Source organism: Harpia harpyja, chromosome W (assembly GCF_026419915.1).
Source record: "Harpia harpyja isolate bHarHar1 chromosome W, bHarHar1 primary haplotype, whole genome shotgun sequence".
NCBI classification, from domain to species: Eukaryota; Metazoa; Chordata; class Aves; order Accipitriformes; family Accipitridae; genus Harpia; species Harpia harpyja.
Window position 1 is genome coordinate 36,098,160 of NC_068968.1, and position 19,464 is coordinate 36,117,623.

The 19,464-nt window shown below is 44.3% G+C and overlaps 1 protein-coding gene across 1 annotated transcript in view; it reads left to right on the top strand.

Moving 5' to 3' along the window:
- LOC128136235 (proprotein convertase subtilisin/kexin type 5-like) overlaps nt 1-19,464 on the top strand; it is a 277,385-nt gene that overhangs the window by 82,026 nt on the left and 175,895 nt on the right. The window contains exon 3 of the mRNA XM_052775477.1: nt 1,788-1,901. Within this exon, the coding sequence (XP_052631437.1) occupies nt 1,788-1,901 (114 nt within the window). The remainder of the gene's footprint in view (nt 1-1,787; nt 1,902-19,464) is intronic.

Here is a 19,464-nt window from a genome sequence, read left to right on the forward strand (position 1 = left end):
GGATGGCTGGCTCATGTAAGATCTGAAGGTGGCAGTCAGCTCTTGATTTCTTGAGAGGAAGTCCACCAAGATAGATTTCAGCCCAAGCTGAAAGAGGTGCTGAGTAACCAGGAGAGAAAGGCACCCTATCCAGTTTCTCAGTTCTCTACGAAGTTGAAAAGGAATTATGATTGTTACTAGAAGATTTAACAGAGAATTTCTTTGTAAGCATAACCAGATAGTCTGTATTCCTAAACTGCATAATTTCTCCTCTAGAAGAATACCGTTGACTCTGAAGTTAATTCTTGGGAAGGGGAAAAATTCAATTCTTCTTTATAAAGATGTGGTGAGTTGACCTTGGCCAGCTGCCAGACACCCACCCAGCTGCTCTCTCACTCCCCCTCCTCAACAGGACAGGGGGAGAAAATAAGATGAAAAAAAGCTTATGGGTGAAGATAAAGACAAGACACTTACCAATTACCTTCATGGGAAAAACTTGACCTGAGAAAAATTATGATTCTATGACCAGGAAGTAGAGGCCTGAAGCCTCGACCTCGAACAAATTTTCTGTTAATGTCAATGGAGTTATTTTTGTGTAAGTATCCCATGATTTGAAGCTGAGGTGAAGATACATAGTGCAGACATTAGCCTGGTAAGGAAAGACATTAATACCATCCCTGACAAGTAACAGAGAAATACGTGAGATGAAAATAAAGTTCTTTTATATATATATATGTGTGTGTATGCATGCATAGATATTCATAAACAGCACAAATCTAAGGTGCCAAGTTGGCTACAAGTAGGAAATGGCTGGCTTTCTTGGAGAAAGGTGAATTGAATTTTTATAGTTATATCCTGTGAAAAAATTCAGCAGAAATATGAGCTGTCAGGAAGCTAGATGCATGTAAATGTAACCTGAGTTTCTCTGTGAATACTGTATATTATTTACATTTATAAAAACTAGCTCCCATTTAGACTAGATAATGCAGAAATGACTGCAGAGTCCTGTCTGCTGTAAGGTTGATGTCACTTTTGGTGTTGCCCTTTCTGGATGTCATGAATCTTTGAAGAGGTGTCTGACAGATAAGAATCTGGCTTTCAAAACTAGATTTTTAACCCTCAATCTTCATTTTTTTTTGTTTCAAGCTTTTTTTTTGTTTCAAGCTTTTTTTTCTTATTGTTGCAATTTAACCTGTTGCTCAGTACCCAGCTGTTTCTTCCTTGGGAGTACTGTAGTATAAAATAAAGTTTCAGAGAGCCTGACTGAGTGAATCTTGACAAAGAGTCACTCTGCTATAAAATACAGTTTAATTTTGTTTTTTCATTCCAAGTGGTGAAGCTGATTTACATATTGGTTAAGTAGAACATTTGAGTATGTTACTAAACTTTTTTTTCAAGAACAGACCTAAATAAAACAAAAGAAAAAACTTATCATTCATTTCTCATTGTGATATACTGTTAAGCTTTGTAAAAGTAATTTTTTAAAATAGAATTGAAAGAGGAACTAGTCTAATAATGAAAAATAATAAAATAATAATGTTATTAGTCAAAAGATGCTAGCCAATGACATCTTTCTAGCAGGGGATTTAAACAGATGTTCATAGAGACTTGTAGTAGTAATTAAATTGGACCTATTCCCTAGTGAACAATATGCCAAGGTGAGCTTTGCATTCCCACTGCCAAAATGAACTCTTTAACATGTAGTATGTCTTGGATTCTGGTAAATGGGAAAATTCCCAAGATTTCACACATTTCTTGATAGTCTCCATGGAATCCTAACACTTACCAAATGTTTTCCTTGTTGGCAGGTAGAGTGGATACAACAGCAGGTGGTTAAAAGAAGAATAAAGAGGGATTATAAACATGGTGGTACCCAATCCACTTATTTCAATGATCCCAAGTGGCCAAGCATGTGGTACATGGTAAGTACATAAAGGGTCATTGGTTCTGTTTCATGCTAGCATTTAGTTCTTTGCTATGATATTTTGAAAAGGGACAAAATAGTATGTTCCAAAAAAGCAAACTTTCTTTTCTGTTTTATGTAACTAATGAAGGTTTGTAAACTCCTTATAAGTATTATAAAGAATTCCCAGTAGGCCCCACAATAAGAAACATTTATTAATGCATTCATTCATGAATGCTTCCTATTACAAGATGCCTTGGGAATTACTTATTAGAGGATAAACTTTCAGCAATGAGAAGGGAAGGAACATAGCTGCAATATGTGAGAGCAGTGAACCCACTTGTTTTCAATGATGTGCCCAATTCACTTTCTCAGTCATCAGTATGACACAAATTTATCATGTCCTGAAACAGAAGAGCCACAAACAATGTCTGTTTAGTAAGTACACCCTTTTTAGTAATGAATAATTCAGTTGAAATAAATTGATTATTTGTGCTGCTTCCTGTCTGACATGAGTTCCGTGTTATTTGAGCAAACTTTTTTCCCTGATTATAGTCACAGTCAAAGCCTGGAGTGAAACTTCTTTATGCAAGAAGTTTTTAAAAATACCCTCATTTTGCCTAGGAAGATGCAAATGAAATGTTCATGTATTTAGTTAAAGAAAGTTGGGAGCAACAAGTTAGGCAATTGACTCCAGCTCACATATCTGCATTTTGGCTATTAAAGATTTGTTCTCTTTCCCTACTGTTCTACTGATGTAGTTCTAAGTCCTTATATCTTGTTTTATCACTAGGTCACCTATGTAGCTGAGAGCAGGGCATTCAGAAGGTTTATGACTTGATAGCTTGAATTGCTTCAGATAGATAGGGAGGAAAATATTCCTTTTTGGAAAAAATATGTAAAATAATTTTCTTGTAAGTAGACATTGTCTTTTCAGGCATTCTGCTAATTCCAGAGTGTTAGTTTACTATTTCATGTGAATAAACAAGATTGTCCTAACACAGCTTTAAAATGTTTTAAAGTTTTTATATTTATTTCATTTTGGCTTGTAGTTTGTTGCTGCATACATTAAAAACTAAAAATGTCATAGGTTTGCAGTAATTTGCAACTAACAATAAACTCAGACATTCAGAAGTCCTTATCTTCAAGTATGTACTGTACAAGCATGTAATCAATCAGCGAGTCTAGTAGCTTGGCTATTCAGTTTCCAGAATTCCTGTATTTTACTAAGTAATACCTTACTTTCAAAACTCCTCTTATATTTATTAATGGACTATACTACTGACTCTTTTCTTTTCCCATGGAAAAATGATCCCATCATAATTTTCAGAGCTACTGAAGATCTTTGAGGCAATAACTCTCCTCATACACTAGAAATCTATTTCATTTATGCTTCATTGCAGTACTGTACTGATGTGGCTAAGGGTGTTTTAGCTTTTATCCACAATGTAATAGATACCTTTGGCTATTGATCTGGTATAACCTCTAACAGGGCTGTAACTGTAGTTCAGATTTGTTGACACAAACCTTTTATTCAAAGACTTTGTCAAACAAAATCTCTGATTTCCTTCTGTTTTTCTTCCCTGTCTTTTTCTTCACAAGTATCACCCCTTGTAATTTTAACAGTCCTAGCTAGAAATGATACATTTTTGTTTGTGCGATATCCATGGCAAGAAGTTGCAAGGGGAATTCAGGCCTTCTCTCCCTTTTGGGTAATGAAAAAGGCTAAAAGCATCTCTCGACCTATTTTGTGAGCAAATTAAGAGTTCTTTTTTATCTCTATATTTTTCTCCATTGACTATAAACACATTCCTAGAAAGAGTAGAGAGATTAGGAATTTGCAACACTTTCAGCCAGAATCTGCAAGATATTTAGCACCTTACAGTTCTGTGGAAACTGAAGCAAATAGAGCTTCGAGAGACATGCATCACCTAAACAAGTATGCTTTTACTTTTTCATTACTGGAGTATTATCTATTGAGAAATTAATGCTTTTCATGCTTTCTGATACCTAGGAAAAGGCAATCTTAAAAAAAAAAGCTTTATCATAACCTCTGATTTCTGAGGCATCTTGTTGCGTTAGAGGGTAAAGAAGTTTGGCAGAAAATAAAGCCCCTTGCGTTCCAGCTTATCCTCAGATGTCAGAGGGGCTGGGGGTGGCTAGGTTTAATTTCTGAGTGATGTCCAATTTGGCGCTCTAAGTCCGGTCACATTCAATATGCTGAACTATCACGATGATGGATGCACTAATAGCGTACTGCACTCTCAGCTTAGCCGCGTTCAACACATGAGAATTACCGGACTTAGGGAGTTTGGTTGCATTAATGAACTATCATGACTAGATTAATGAGCAGTGCAGTTTATTAAAGCAACAGTACAGGTTCTTTTGGATTGCCGGTGATAAATACACTGTCTGCAAAGCACATGCAAATAATAATACAGTCAACTACAAGCACACTAAATTATGGAAAAACTCTATAGAGACTTCTAAATTTCCTGGGGAAGCACTCGGTATAACCGAGGGTTTGAATCTTACCCAATAGGTGTCCCTATGGGGGGGGAAGAGAGGTTCAGCCTGTCGACTGATCCCAGAAGTCAGCAATGTCCTCCCAACTTGTCTATGATGGTGTCTTCCCCAGCATTCCTCCTCTCTTAAGCCCTTTTATATTTTCTTATTTTTAGGTGGAGCTTGAGTGACTCTAGTCATACATACCTTTATGTAAAATCTCCTTGCTTTACTTTTAAAGGTATATGCTAGAGAAAATTCAGAGCGCATGCTCAGTGAGGAGTGGTTGCACCTTGGAGGCGGGTAGTTTTTGGGATGGAGGTGTGTTTTGGTATTATAATGAGATTATAATGAGCAAAGTTCACCCAGAGAACATGATTTAGCGTGTCACTACTCCAGAACTGGGCACTTATGATATAAATCAGAAGTAAGGCCATAGCGTTGACAGAACCCCCATTGTTTCACCTCCTTGCTTCAGTGGATTCAATGCAGGGACCTTCCATTCTTGTTCCAGTAGTTCCAGTTCCCTCTCCCTGAGGTGATATCACAGAGCCTGGCTGTGGTGTCTCCATTGTGCTCTACCCTCCATGTTGTTTCTCTTAGAGTCAGCATACCAAGATCCCCTGGTGTTGCTAACATCTAAAGTTGCAGGTTATGATGTTGTTTAGGGAATTATTATGGAACAGATTTCATGTATATCCACTGCATTCCACCCTGGAGGTTTACCTTCCCTTAAGGGGGGGGGTGGGTGTGTGTCATATCGATAAGTCACCTCCAGCAATCATTCCATACATCTGTGCTTAAGACTGAAATAGAATCTTTTTATAGATTAAGTAATACATGAAACTTCACGAGAGTCACTTTTCAAATATTATTGAAAACTGACCTATAGAATTGGGCTTGCTCAGAATGAACTAATATAAAAAAAATAAAGTCAAAGAGAAAGCAAGTCCTTAGTTAATATCCCTTTTGAAACTTTGGGTCAGGAGAGAGCTAACAGTCCAGATTGTTGTCCCCAGGGCTCAACTATCTATGTTATATCTATTCTTCTCTTTCATTTGTGTTGGCAAAATATTCTGTTTCTCAATAACTGAATGAACTATATACAAGCAGTTTGCATAACTGAAAGATGTCAAAGTCAAGTCTAAAATTGCATAATTTTGTTAAATAGAATGTAGCTGAAAGAAATTGATTTAACCATTGTTTATTTTTTAACAAACCATTACTAGACTATAAAGACACTAACCATGTCTTTGCAGTCAGTTCAGACAGGAACAAGTCTTTTTCAACACTCACCAAGGATAATCATCTCCACTACTGTTATCATCCTTTGTACTACTAATAATAATCGCTAGTACTGACAGGCCTCTCTAATTTGGAGAAGAAGTTTCCGTAGTCCTTGGTCCTACCAGCTTCTTCCCACTCTGCTTTGCCTAGTTGCAGCTGAGCAGGAATTGAATATACAAAAGGATATTTTTGTGAGGATGAGAATTTACCAGAGAAGTAAGATGTTTTGAAATGTGAGGCTGTCTGGAGGGAGAGGCCCTGTTCTGTTAGAGCATCTAAGAGTAAATGTGATAGTTAAGTGTATAAGCTAAGTGTTTGCTTATTGCTGGATACCACTACATCAGCGAAAGAGGAAAAGTGTATCCAGAGGTTACTCTATATCTAGAGAAGGTATAGCACTGTCAGAGAGAAAGAGGGTAAAGCTAGAATTTCCATTGCAGTAAACCACTGGGGCAAGATGATATTCCTCTGAGAAACCACAGCATAGAATAACTGAGCTACCCACAAAAATAAATAATATATCCTTAAAAATGGTGCTATACTCAGAGAAGAAGCTAGCCAGTATCTCTAAAATGCATACTTGTGGTAATATTAAAAATTTATATACCGGTGAACCTTACCTAAGAACCTAGGGAAATATCTGACATCATTATCATTAAGGTTATAAACCACAGCAGGAAATGGAACATGGGAAGTTGCCTCTCAGCTTCTCAAAAAAAAACCATGAGCAAGAAAGTCAAATTCATAAGCTGCTTGGAATGGAGGAAAATCACTTATTACATAATTGTCATTGTCACTGCTAAATGCATGCCAAACATATTAAACATAATTCAAAACTTCATAGAAGTAAAACTTTCATTTTCTTTTACATATATCTTAAGTCTACAGGGGTGTCAGCTCATCTTCCTTAAATCATTTTGAAATGTCTATTTTTGCTGTTGATTCCTCTAAATTCAGTCCTACCTTTTTTGAAGAGTGTTTTATTTTTTCTGAATCTCTTCCTCAACTTTTATTATTTTCTCTTCTCCATTTATTCCTCATTATTCTTTCTTTTTAGACATAAACCATGCTGTGGGAGAGTAGGTGGAAAACAAAATGTGTTTGGAAGAGTGCTAAATGCAGGCAATTTCAGAGTCTTGTTTGGAAGCAAAAAGAAGGGCTTTTGTAAAGCTGCATTGTACCTCTCTATAGTCTGTTAGTTTTCTCTGAAAGAGGTAACAATATAATGGATAACGGTCTATCAGAAAGTATAACTTACAGAGTCTTTTTAAAAGAAAAGCATATTAGGAAAATATAATGAACTTAGGCTGCTGAAAAAGTCAAATTTTCATACAAAAATCTCTGAAAAGATAATCTAATAGTGTCGTGGTTTAACCCCAGTCAGCAACTAAGCACCACACAGCCGCTCACTCACTTCCCCCACCAAGTGGGATGGGGGAGAGAATGGGGAAAAAAAAGTAAAACTTGTTGGCTGAGAAAAGAACAGTTTAATAAAAAAGAAAAAAAGAAAATAATAATGATAATAGCAACACTAAAAAAATGACAATAATAATAATAAAAGGATTGGAATATACAAGTGATACACAATGCAATTGCTCACCACTTGCTGACTGATGCCCAGTTAGTCCCTGACCGGCGATCCCTCCCAGCCCCACTCCCCCCAGTTTATATACTAGACATGACGTCACATGGTACGGAATACCCTGTTGGCCACTTTGGGTCAGCTGCCGGGGCTGTGTCCCCTCCCAACTTCTTGTGCCCCTCCAGCCTTATCGCTGGCTGGGCATAAGAAGCTGAAAAATCCTTGACTTGAGACTAAATGCTACTTAGCAACAACTGAAAACATCAGTGTTATCAACATTCTTCTCATACCTAATTCAAAACATAGCACTGTACCAGCTACTAGGAAGACAATTAACTCTATCCCAGCTGAAACCAGGACAGTATCCACCACTTATTCTATACCATTGACGTCATGCTCAATTCCCATATTTTCAGATACATCCTGGTTCATCATCATCACCTTTCCCATCCTTTGAGATATAGGTAGAGAGAGAGAGAGATATATATGTATACACACACAGAGATATCATTCCTTTAGCTTATGGGCCATGTTTATAAAATGTTCGTTGAGTTCATTTAGTCCCCGACTCTGGGCTCCATCTGTCATACCAGTCTTTCTGGGCAGGAGGGATGGTGCAAAGTCCTCTCAGTCGGCAGAGCAGAATTGGGCTTCAGTGCGGTGTGGCGAGCGGGTGACGTTGGACGCAGCAGGAGGATGGTGTGCACTGTTGGATTGTTGCATGCCGGAGTCAGTTCTGGTTCCATCACTACTGCGCTTTGCTCAGTTTTATCACAGTTCTTTCTTGCTTGATCTAAGTGATTCTTACTATAGTACTATGGATATAACATATAACAATTATAGTAATGATAACATACAGTAGCAGGGTTATATAGCAACTAATGTCATACAGTTTAATTCTGGCTATTTTCACCTACAATCAAATCCCCTTGAGGCACACATCGGACTTCCCCATCCTTCTGCATCACCCACCAAGTGCACCCAGGCCCTTGAGCAAAAGCAATCCCACAAATGGGTTTGCCTTTGCCTGAGGCAGGAGTAACCCAGACTGTCTTCCCTAACATATTTTTTATGTGCACTACAGGGACTTTATCACCTTCTATGTGGGAGCAGCTCGGAACACCTGGCATTTGAATCAAGAGTGAACGTTAGAATTCGTTGTGCTGCATGTTTGCCAAGCCTTTGAAGAACTAGTTTCACAAGGTCAGGTCGGAGGATTGCCTGGTGTGTGCCTGGGAAGATGTGGCTGAAGACAGTCACGAGTATGTGTATGGAACGTGATTATCTTTAAGTGTTCTAAGGACTGGCAAACATCCCAGCCAAGCCAGATATGCACTCCTGTTTTAGTAACATATAAGTATGCTGTAAGAGACAATAAAGAAGTCTTTTTGCCATTGCTTCGGAACCATCTCGTTGTCATCCTGAGTGCCTTTTTCATCGCCACACTTCTACAGTACGTAAAAGTTCTGACTGGGCAGGGCCACCCCAATTAGCAGATCCTCTGGTGTTGACTAACCAGGTGGCTTTTGCTAAATGTGTATCCCAATGTTTGAAAGTTCCACCCCCCATTGCTCTCAATGTAGTCTTTAACAGGCCATTGTATCATTCGATTTTCCCAGAGGCTGGTGCATGAAAGGGGATGTGATACACCCACTCAATGCCATGCTCTTTGGCCCAGGTGTCTATGAGGTTGTTTCGGAAATGAGTCCCGTTGTCTGACTCAGTTCTTTCTGGGGTGCCGTGTCGCCACAAGACCTGCTTTTCAAGGCCCAGGATAGTGTTCCAGGCGGTGGCATGGGGCACAGAATATGTTTCCAGCCATGCAGTGGTTGCTTCCACCATTGTAAGCACATAGCGCTTGCCTTGGTGAGTTTGTGGGAGTGTGATATAGTCAATCTGCCAGGCTTCCCCATATTTATATTTCAGCCATCGCCCTCCATGCCACAGGGGCTTTAACCGCTTGGCTTGCTTAATTGCAGCACGTTTCACATTCATGGATGACCTGTGCAATAGTGTCCATGGTCAAGTCCACCCCTCGATCACGAGCCCATCTATATGTTACATCTCTTCCCTGATGGTCTGAGGTGTCATGGGCCCACGCAGCTATAAGTAATTCACCCTTATGTTGCCAGTCCAGGTCCACCTGAGCCACTTCAATCTTGGCAGCCTGATCCACCTGTTGGTTGTTTTGATGTTCTTCAGTGGCCCAACTCTTGGGTATGTGAGCATCTACGTGATGTACTTTTACAACCAGATTCTCTAGCCAGGACGCAATATCTTGTCACAGTGCGGCAGCCCAGATGGGTTTACCTCTGCACTGCCAGTTGCTCTGCTTCCATTGCTGTAACCACCCCCACAGGGCATTTGCCACCATCCATGAGTCAGGATAGAGATAGAGCACTGGCCACTTCTCTCTTTCAGCAATGTCTAACGCTAGCTGGATGGCTTTCACCTCTGCAAACTGACTCGATTCACCTTCTCCTTCAGCAGTTTCTGCAACTTGTCGTGTAGGACTCCATACGGCAGCCTTCCACCTCCGATGCTTTCCCACAATGCGACAGGACCCATCAGTGAACAGGGCATATTGCCTCTCATTTTCTGACAGTTTATTATACAGCGGGGCCTCTTCAGCCTGTGTCACCTCCTCCTCTGGAGACATTCCAAAATCTTTGCCTTCTGGCCAGTCCATGATCACTTCCACAATTCCTGGGTGACTGGGGTTTCCTATGTGAGCTCGTTGTGTGATCAGTGCGGCCCACTTACTCCACGTGGCATCAGTTGCATGATGTGTAGAGGAGACCCTCCCTTTGAACATCCAGACCAGCACTGGCAGTCGGGGTGCTAAGAGGAGCTGTGTTTCAGTACCAACCACTTCTGAGGCAGCTTGAACTCCTTCATATGCTGCCAATATCTCTTTTTCAGTTGGAGTATAGCGAGCCTCGGATCCTCGATATCCTCGACTCCAAAACCCCAGGGGTCGGCCTCGGGTCTCCCCAGGTGCTTTCTGCCAGAGGCTCCAGGTAGGGCCATTCTCTCCGGCTGCAGTATAGAGCACATTTTTAACATCTTGTCCTGCCCAGACTGGTCCAAGGGCTACTGCATGAACAATCTCCCGCTTAATTTGTTCAAAGGCTTGTTGTTGCTCAAGTTCCCATTTAAAATCATTCTTCTTCCGGGTCACTTGTTAGAGAGGGCTTACAATCAGACTGTAATTTGGAATATGCATTCTCCAAAAACCCACAACACTGAAGAAGGCCTGTGTTGCCTTTTTATTAGTCGGTGGAGACATAGCTGCTATTTTGTTGATCACATCCATGGGGATCTGACAACGTCCATCTTGCCATTTTATTCCTAAAAACTGGATCTCCCGTGCAGGTCCCTTGACCTTACTTTCTTTTATGGCAAAACCGGCTTTCAGAAGGATTTGGATTATTTTCTTCCCTTTCTCAAAGACTTCTTCTGCTGTGTTGCCCCATACGATGATGTCATCAATGTATTGCAGGTGTTCTGGAGCTTCACCCTTTTCCAGTGCAGTCTGGATTAGTCCATGGCAAATGGTGGGGCTGTGTTTCCACCCCTGGGGCAGTCGATTCGAAGTGTAGTGGACGCCCCTCCAAGTAAAAGCAAATTGTGGACGGCACTCTGCTGCCAGAGGGATTGAGAAAAACGCATTAGCAACATCAGTTGTGCCATACCACTTGGCTGCCTTTGACTCTAGTTCGTATTGAAGTTCTAGCATGTTTTTTACAGCAGCACTCAGTGGCGGTGTGACTTCATTCAGGCCATGATAGTCAACTGTTAGTCTCCACTCCCCATTAGACTTTCGCACTGGTCATATGGGACTATTAAAGGGTGAGCGAGTTTTGCTGATCACTCCTTGGCTCTCCAGTTGACGAATCAACATGTGGATAGGAAGCAGGGACTCTCGGTTGGTGCGATATTGCCGCCGGTGCACCGTTGTGGTAGCAATTGGCACCTGTTGTTCTTCAACCCTCAGCAACCCCACAATCGAAGGGTCTTGAGAGAGACCAGGCAGGGTAGACAGCTGTTCAGTGCCCTCCATCTCCAAGGCAGCTATACCAAAAGCCCACCGATACCCCTTTGGGTCCTTAAAATACCCCCTCCTGAGATAGTCTATGCCAAGGATGCACGGGGCCTCTGGGCCAGTCACAATGGGTTGTTTCTGCCATTCATTCCCAGTTAGGCTTACTTCAGCCTCCAATACAGTTAACTCTTGGGATCCCCCTGTCACACCAGAAATACAGATGGGTTCTGCCCCTTTTTAACTTGATAGCATTAGAGTGCACTGTGCGCCGGTGCCTACTAGAGCCTTATATTCCCGTGGGTGTAACGTGCCAGGCCATCGAATCCACACGGTCCAATAGACCCGGTTATCCCTTTCCTCCACCTGGCTGGAGGCAGGGCCCCTCTCATTTTGGTCACAGTGTCTGTTACCCACTTCTTGTGAAGTTGACTCAAAAGCCCCTTGGAGAAGATGAGAAATAAGATGAGCCCTTCTACTCTGTTTGGAAACTGGAGCGGCATTTTTCATGGGAGAATCCCCTGTTGTGGTGGTTTTTCCTCGCAACTCATGGACCCGTGCATTTAGGACCGAGGTAGGTTTTCCATCCCATTTCCTCATGTCCTGTCCGTGGTCAGATAGGGAGAACCACAGGGCACCTCGCGGTGTGTACCTTCTATATTCTGTCTCTTGGGCAGAGGAGCGCTCACTCCTAATAGCTGAGACATTGGTCCTTACAAGTGGGGAGTGGGACATATCCTCTTTGAATTGCTGGACGTCCTGGGACAGCTTCTCCACAGCCGAAATGCAGGCTTGTAGGGAGGAGGGGAGATTTTCTTCGCATTGACGGAGTTGGCAAGCCACATCATGCAGTCAGCGGCGAGGCCAGCAGAGGCAACGGTAAGTCGGCGGCTAAGCGCTAGATTGAGGCGGACAGGGAGGTTCCCGAGGCCCGGGAGCGCCGGGGAAGGGCGGAGGGACCCGGCCGGAGCCGGCGGCTCTCGCGGGAGAGGCTGACGCGGCGTGGGCGTTGCCAGGGGCAACCGCGGGAGATTTGAACGGCCCTAAGCAGCGCCAGCGATCAGGAGCGCGGCGAACAGGACGGGCGAACAGGGCGTGGTGCTTCAGAAAGGGCGTGGTGCTTCAGAAAGGGCGTGGCGCTTCAGAAAGGGCGTGGCGCTTCAGAAAGGGCGTGGCGCGGCAGTTTGCGCGGCAGTTCGCGCAGGCAGGGCGTGCAGGTAGGGTGCAGCCCCCCCTGTTCCCAGCTCGAGCAGGCTGCTCAAGTGGTGGGTGTCAGCCCAGAGGGAGACCCAGGTATGGTTGCCACTCGGGGGAAAGCCATTGTTAGGAAAAATATGGCAACGCAGACAGAGGTCCCGCGTAAACATGCAGCTGTCCAGGTCTCTGGCTGCAGGGAGTGCCTGAGTCTATCAGAAATGATGGAGGTCAGCCGGGACACCTCTTGTGTGAGGTGTGACCAGGTGAGTGATTTGCTCAGCCTGGTGGTAGAGCTGAAGGAGGAAGTGGAAAGGTTGAGGAGTATCAGGGAGTGTGAGAGGGAGATAGATTGGTGGGCCCACACCCTACCATCCCTGAGGCAGGGGCAGCAGATGGAGGCTCCGCAAGAAGCGGAGGTTCCCCTGCCCTCCTGCCACCAGGCAGGAGGGGACCTAAGAGATGGAGGGGAATGGATACAGGTCCCTGCTCGGGGAGGCAGGCGAATCCGCTCCCGGTCTCCCTCACCTTCCCAGTTGCCCCTACTCAACAGGTATGGGGCTCTGGAACTTGAGGACCAGGCCAGTGAAGATCAGGGTGTAGATGAAGCCCTATCTAGGGAGGTGCCTAAGCCCAGTCAGGCATCCCCACACATTCTCACATCCTCAGAAAAAAGAAAAAGGAGGGTAATTGTTGTAGGCGACTCCCTCTTAAGGGGGACAGAGGGCCCGATATGCAGACCTGACCCATCCCACCGGGAAGTCTGCTGCCTCCCTGGGGCCCGGGTAAAAGACATTACCAGGAAACTCCCTGGTCTAGTTCGGACCTCTGATTATTACCCATTGCTGGTTGTGCAGGTTGGCAGTGATGAGATTGCAGAGAGGAATCCAAAGGCAATCAAAAGGGATTTCAGGGCACTGGGACGATTAGTAGAAAGATCGGGAGCACAGGTAGTGTTTTCCTCAATCCCTTCAGTGGCAGGGAAATACACTGAAAGGAACAGGAAAACACACCTGGTCAATACGTAGCTCAGAGGCTGGTGCCATAGGTGGAATTTTGGGTTTTTTGATCATGGGGAGACTTACACAGCACCGGGCTTGCTAGCGACAGATGGTGTCCAGCTGTCTCAAAGGGGTAAGAGAATCCTTGCTCATGAGATGGCAGAGCTCATAGAAAGGGCTTTAAACTAGGTTCGAAGGGGGTAAGGGATAAAACTAGGTGCACCAGAGATGAGCCTGGGGGCAGTGTGCCGATGTTAGGGGTGGATTCGATGACCCAGCTCAAATGCATCTATGCCAACGCACGCAGCATGGGCAATAAACAGGAGGAGCTGGAAGCCATTGTGCAGCAGGATAGATATGACTTAGTCACCATCACGGAAACATGGTGGGATGACTCCCATGACTGGAGTGCTGCAATAGATGGCTACAAGCTCTTCAGAAGGGATAGGCAAGGTAGAAGAGGTGGTGGGGTGGCTCTCTATGTTAGGGAATGTTTTGACTGTTCAGAGCTACACGATTCTGATGACAAGGTGGAGTGCTTATGGGTGAGGATGAGAGGGAAAGCCAATAAGGCAGATATCGTGCTGGGAGTCTGTTATAGACCGCCTGACCAGGTTGAAGAGACGGATGAATCGTTCTACAAGCGGCTGGCAGTAGTCTCAGAATCGTGTGCCCTTGTCCTTGTGGGGGACTTTAACTTTCCAGACATCTGCTGGAAATACAACACAGCAGTGAGTAAACAATCTAGGAGGTTCCTGGAGTGTGTGGAAGATAACTTCTTGACACAGCTGGTGGGTGAGCCAACCAGGGGAGGAGCCTTGCTAGACCTGTTGTTTATGAACAGGGAAGGACTGGTGGGAGGTGTGATGGTTGGAGGCCATCTTGGGCTTAGCGACCATGAAATGATAGAATTTTCAATTCTTGGTGAGGCAAAGAAGGTGGTCAGCAAAACCACCACTATGGACTTCCGGAGGGCTAACTTTGGCTTCTTCAAGGCACTGGTTGAGAGAGTCCCTTGGGAGACAGTCCTGAAGGGCAAAGGGGTCCAGGAGGGATGGACATTCTTTAAAAAGGAAATCTTAATGGCTCAGGACCAGGCTATTCCCATGTGCCGCAAGTCAAACCGCCGAGGAAAACGACCAGCCTGGCTGAATGGGGAGCTTTTGCTAGGACTTAAGAAAAAAAGGAGAGTTTATCATCTCTGGAGGAAAGGGAAGGCAACTTGGGAGGAGTACAGGGATCTTGTTAGATCATACAGAGAGAAAATTAGAAAGGCGAAAGCTCAGCTAGAACTAAATCTGGCCACTATCGTAAGGGACAACAAAAAATGTTTTTACAAATATGTTAACAGTAAAAAGAATCCCAAGGAGAATATCTTTCCTTTAATGGATACAGAAGGGAACGTAGCAACCAGTGATGAGGAAAAGGCCGAGGTACTTAATGCCTTCTTTGCCTCAGTCTTTAATAGTGAGTCCAGTCATCCTCAGGGTACTCCACCCCATGAGCTGGAAGGTAAGGATGAAGAGCATAACATACCCCCCTTAATCCAGGAGGAATAAGTTAGGGACCTGCTACGCCATCTGGACACTCACAAATCTATGGGACCTGATGGGATCCATCCAAGAGTACTGAGGGAACTGGCTGAGGTCCTTGCCAAGCCACTCTCTATCATCTATCAGGGTTCCTGGTCAACAGGGGAGGTCCCAGAGGACTGGAGGCTTGCCAATGTGACTCCCATTTATAAGAAGGGTCGGAGGGAGGATCCGGGGAACTACAGGCCTGTCAGCCTGACCTCAGTACCGGGGAAGATTATGGAACGGTTTGTCTTGAGAGCACTCACATGGCAACTCCAGGAAAAGAGGGGGATCAGGCCCAGTCAGCATGGGTTTACGAAAGGCAGGTCCTGCTTGACCAACCTGATCTCCTTCTATGACCAGGTGACCCGCCTAGTGGATGAGGGAAAGGCTGTGGATGTCATTTTCCTTGACTTCAGCAAGGCCTTTGACACTGTCTCTCATGGCATACTCCTTGAGAAGCTGGCGTCTCGTGGCCTGGATAAGTGCACTATTCACTGGGTGAAAAACTGGCTGGATGGCCGAGCCCAGAGGGTAGTGGTGAATGGGGTGAAATCCAGTTGGCGGCGGGTCACACGTGGTGTTCCCCAGGGCTTGGTGTTGGGCCCTGTTCTGTTTAATATCTTTATTGATGATTTGGATGAGGGGATTGAGTGCACCCTCAGCAAGTTTGCAGACGACACCAAGTTGGGAGGCAGGGTCAATCTGCTTGAGGGTAGGGAGGCTCTACAAAGAGATCTGGACAGGCTGGATCGATGGGCTGAGGCCAATTGTATGAAGTTTAACAAGGCCAAGTGCCGGGTCCTGCACTTAGGTCACAACAACCCCATGCAGCGCTACAGGCTTGGGGAAGAGTGGCTGGAAAGCTGCCTGGCAGAGAAAGACCTGGGGGTGCTGGTTGACAGCTGGCTGAATATGAGCCAGCAGTGTGCCCAGGTGGCCAAGAAGGCCAATCGCATCCTGGCCTGTATCAGGAACAGTGTGGCCAGCAGGAACAGGGAGGTGGTTGTTCCCCTGTACTCGGCACTGGCGAGGCCGCACCTCGAGTACTGTGTTCACTTTTGGGCCCCTCACTACAGGAAAGACATTGAGCTGCTTGAGCGTGTCCAGAGAAGGGCAACCAAGTTGGTGAGGGGCCTGGAGCACAAGTCTTATGAGGAGCGGCTGAGGGATCTGGGGTTGTTCAGTCTAGAAAAGAGGAGGCTGAGGGGAGACCTTATCGCTCTCTACAACTACCTGAAAGGGGGTTGTAGTGAGGTGGGTGCTGGTCTCTTCTGTCAGGTGTCTGGAGATAGGACAAGAGGAAATGGCCTCAAGTTGAGGCAAGGGAGATTTAGGTTAGATATTAGGAAAAATTTTTTTACTGAGAGGGTTGTCAAACATTGGAATGGGCTGCCCAGGGAAGTGGTTGATTCACCATCCCTGGAGGTATTCAAAAAGCGAGTGGACAGGGTACTCCAGGGCATGGTTTAGGGGGCATGGTTAATGGTTGGACTCGATGATCTTGAAGGTCTTTTCCAACCGAAATGATTCTATGATTCTATGATTCTATGATTCATCCACCATCAGTGCCTCTTCGTCTTTCCAGGTCATTATTGCTAGTGAGTTGGCATAGGACGATGGTGTGCTCCATACAAACTTTCACCACATGGGTCATATGCATTGGACTTTGTCTGGATCTTTGGGTAATTGTGGGTTGTCCGGGTCATAATAAATTGTCCCTAGCACAGCTAATTCCCTCAGGTACTGGATACTTCTCTCCATGGTGGTCCACTTGCTTTATTGACATACAATATCATCCTTAAAAGGGTACCTTTCCTTCTCACTTGAGAGGAGTGGCCTCCAGAGGCTGATGGCTTGTGTCCCTTTTCCAATTGCCTTGTCAATGCCACCTTCCCTGGCAAGCGATCCCAGCTGCTTGGCTTCCTTACCTTCTAATTCCAGGCTACTAGCCCCTCTATCCCAGCATCGGAGAAGCCAGGTAATAATGTGCTCACCTATACAACAGCTGAAATCTTTTCACATATCCCGCAGCTCACTCAAGGATAGGGATGAGGTAATTGCCTCTGGTTCTGCCTCTTCCTCCTGTTCCCGTGATGACCCTGGCTCATCTTCCTCCTTTGCTAAGTGGGCTGATTTTTTTGTATATTTCTTCTTCTGTGTGGGGCAACAGATACTAATGCGGGGATTGGAGTGGCCGCAGTGCCTGTCACCTTGTTGTTAGATCCATAGACTTTCTCTTCCCTTTTAGGATACTGAGTAGTGTTAAACAGGGTTCAATAGGCACGGGACAGGCCCCAGCACATTGCAGTGAGTTGTGTCTCCCTGGAATTGTCGGGATGATGACAGCATACTTTTTCCAAATGTTCTGCTAGTTTTTCAGGATTCTGCACTTGTTCAAGGGTGAAGTTCCAAAACACTGGAGTTGTTTTAGAACACCGCCCTGGGCATTTTCCCATCCTACCCCACACACCCTGACACTCATAATTATCCAGCCTCAGGGCAGACCTCTGGGTGATCTTCTTAAATAGTTGTTTAACCTTAAGCAAGATCTGAACCACATTCAGGAACATGCTAGTTCCTAGCAATAGGACCATTCTGGTCTCAATATCCCAAGGGTAATCAAATTTTCCAAAATTCTCAAATGCCATTGTAATTAGACTGGGGAAGAAAGGTGTCTCACCCATAGATTAGCTCTCCAAGGAGGAAGGGTGAATGGTGTAATTATTAATAGTTTCCCACAGATGGCTCCCAAAGTATAGAGGTGACAACATTGCTGAGTGCAAATACCAGATTAGTCCTACAACCAATAACTTTATCATACCATAAGCCAGTATTACACAATACATCAAAGCAAAAACCTTAATCCACCTCCCACGGATGATAAGCAGCAGCACAGGGACTACATACAGCAAGTGAGGTGATACATAACAGAACTCTTAAAAACAAGCACCACAACTCTAAGAACTCATAAATCAACATAGTGACCAGTGACTATTAGACTAATGTAATAAATGCTTGTTAGAAAATCATTTTAACAAGCTCTGGTTAGGCTTGTCATTATCTCAACCCTTCGTGCCCCACGTTGGGTGCCAAAATGTACTGTTGTGGTTTAACCCCAGCTGGCAACTAAGCACCACGCAGCCGCTCACTCACTTCCCCCCCCCACCCAGTGGGATGGGGGAGAAAATCGGGAAAAGAAGTAAAACTCGTGGGTTGAGATAAGAACGGTTTAATAGAACAGAAAAGAAGAAACTAATAATGATAATGATAACACTAATACAATGGCAATAGTAATAATAAAAGGATTGGAATATACAAGTGATGCACAATGCAATTGCTCACCACCCACCGATTGACGCCCCGGTAGTCCCCAAGCCGTGATCCCCCTGCCCCCACTCCCCCCAGTTTCTATACTAGATGTGACGTCACATGGTATGGAATACCCCGTTGGCCACTTTGGGTCAGCTGCCCTGGCTGTGTCCTGTGCCAACTTCTTGTGTCCTTCCAGCTTTCTCACTGGCTGGGCATGAGAAGCTGAAAAATCCTTGACTTTAGACTAAACATTACTTAGCAACAAGTGAAAACATCAGTGTTATCAACATTCTTCTCATACTGAACTCAAAAACATAGCACTGTACCAGCTACTAGGAAGACAATTAACTCTATCCCAGCTGAAACCAGGATAACATATATATATATTCTTACTCTTTGTGATGATATGGTGGACCTTTCAGAGTTTTTGTGAATGCCTCTTCTCACATTTGCCACTTAGTGGAGGCAGCATGGCATGCACAATGGCCATGAGGCAGTTTTAGCAAGATTTTTGTCTTTGCCTTGAAGGACCCTCTGCTGTTGCCTCCACATGGGAAGAAATTAGGACTAGAGGCACACAACCTATCAGAGCCATAAGTTATGCCCCACATAGGACGAAGGGGTGATATTAAAGGTAGATTCTTTCTGTGCCTCTGCAGGTTCCAGTACTTACGACTGGGAGAAAAACTCTGCAGTCTGCAGAACTAGAAAGGGCGGGAGGGGTGTGTGTGTGTCCCTCTCTAAAAAGGCTGAACCATCCTCAGCCTGGCTGCCTGTGGAACATGGACATATAGGACATTCTTGAATTATCTCATGTTTAAGCCAGCACACAGCTTACAGAAAAACAACCAGTGTTGACTTTAAAAAGTTCCAATGTTGGAAAAGTGATGGAATTATCCTGAATATGAATTTAATGTGTTATAAGTTCTTCTATTTTTGGAAAGACTAGTAATGTTAGTCACAGCCATAGAATTACAGCTATGAGCTCCTTACTTTTCACTAAAAAAATAATATATATAGTCTTGTAAATTATTTTTGATTCATTATAGCCATTAGATACTTCTATGAATATAAGAAGCCTT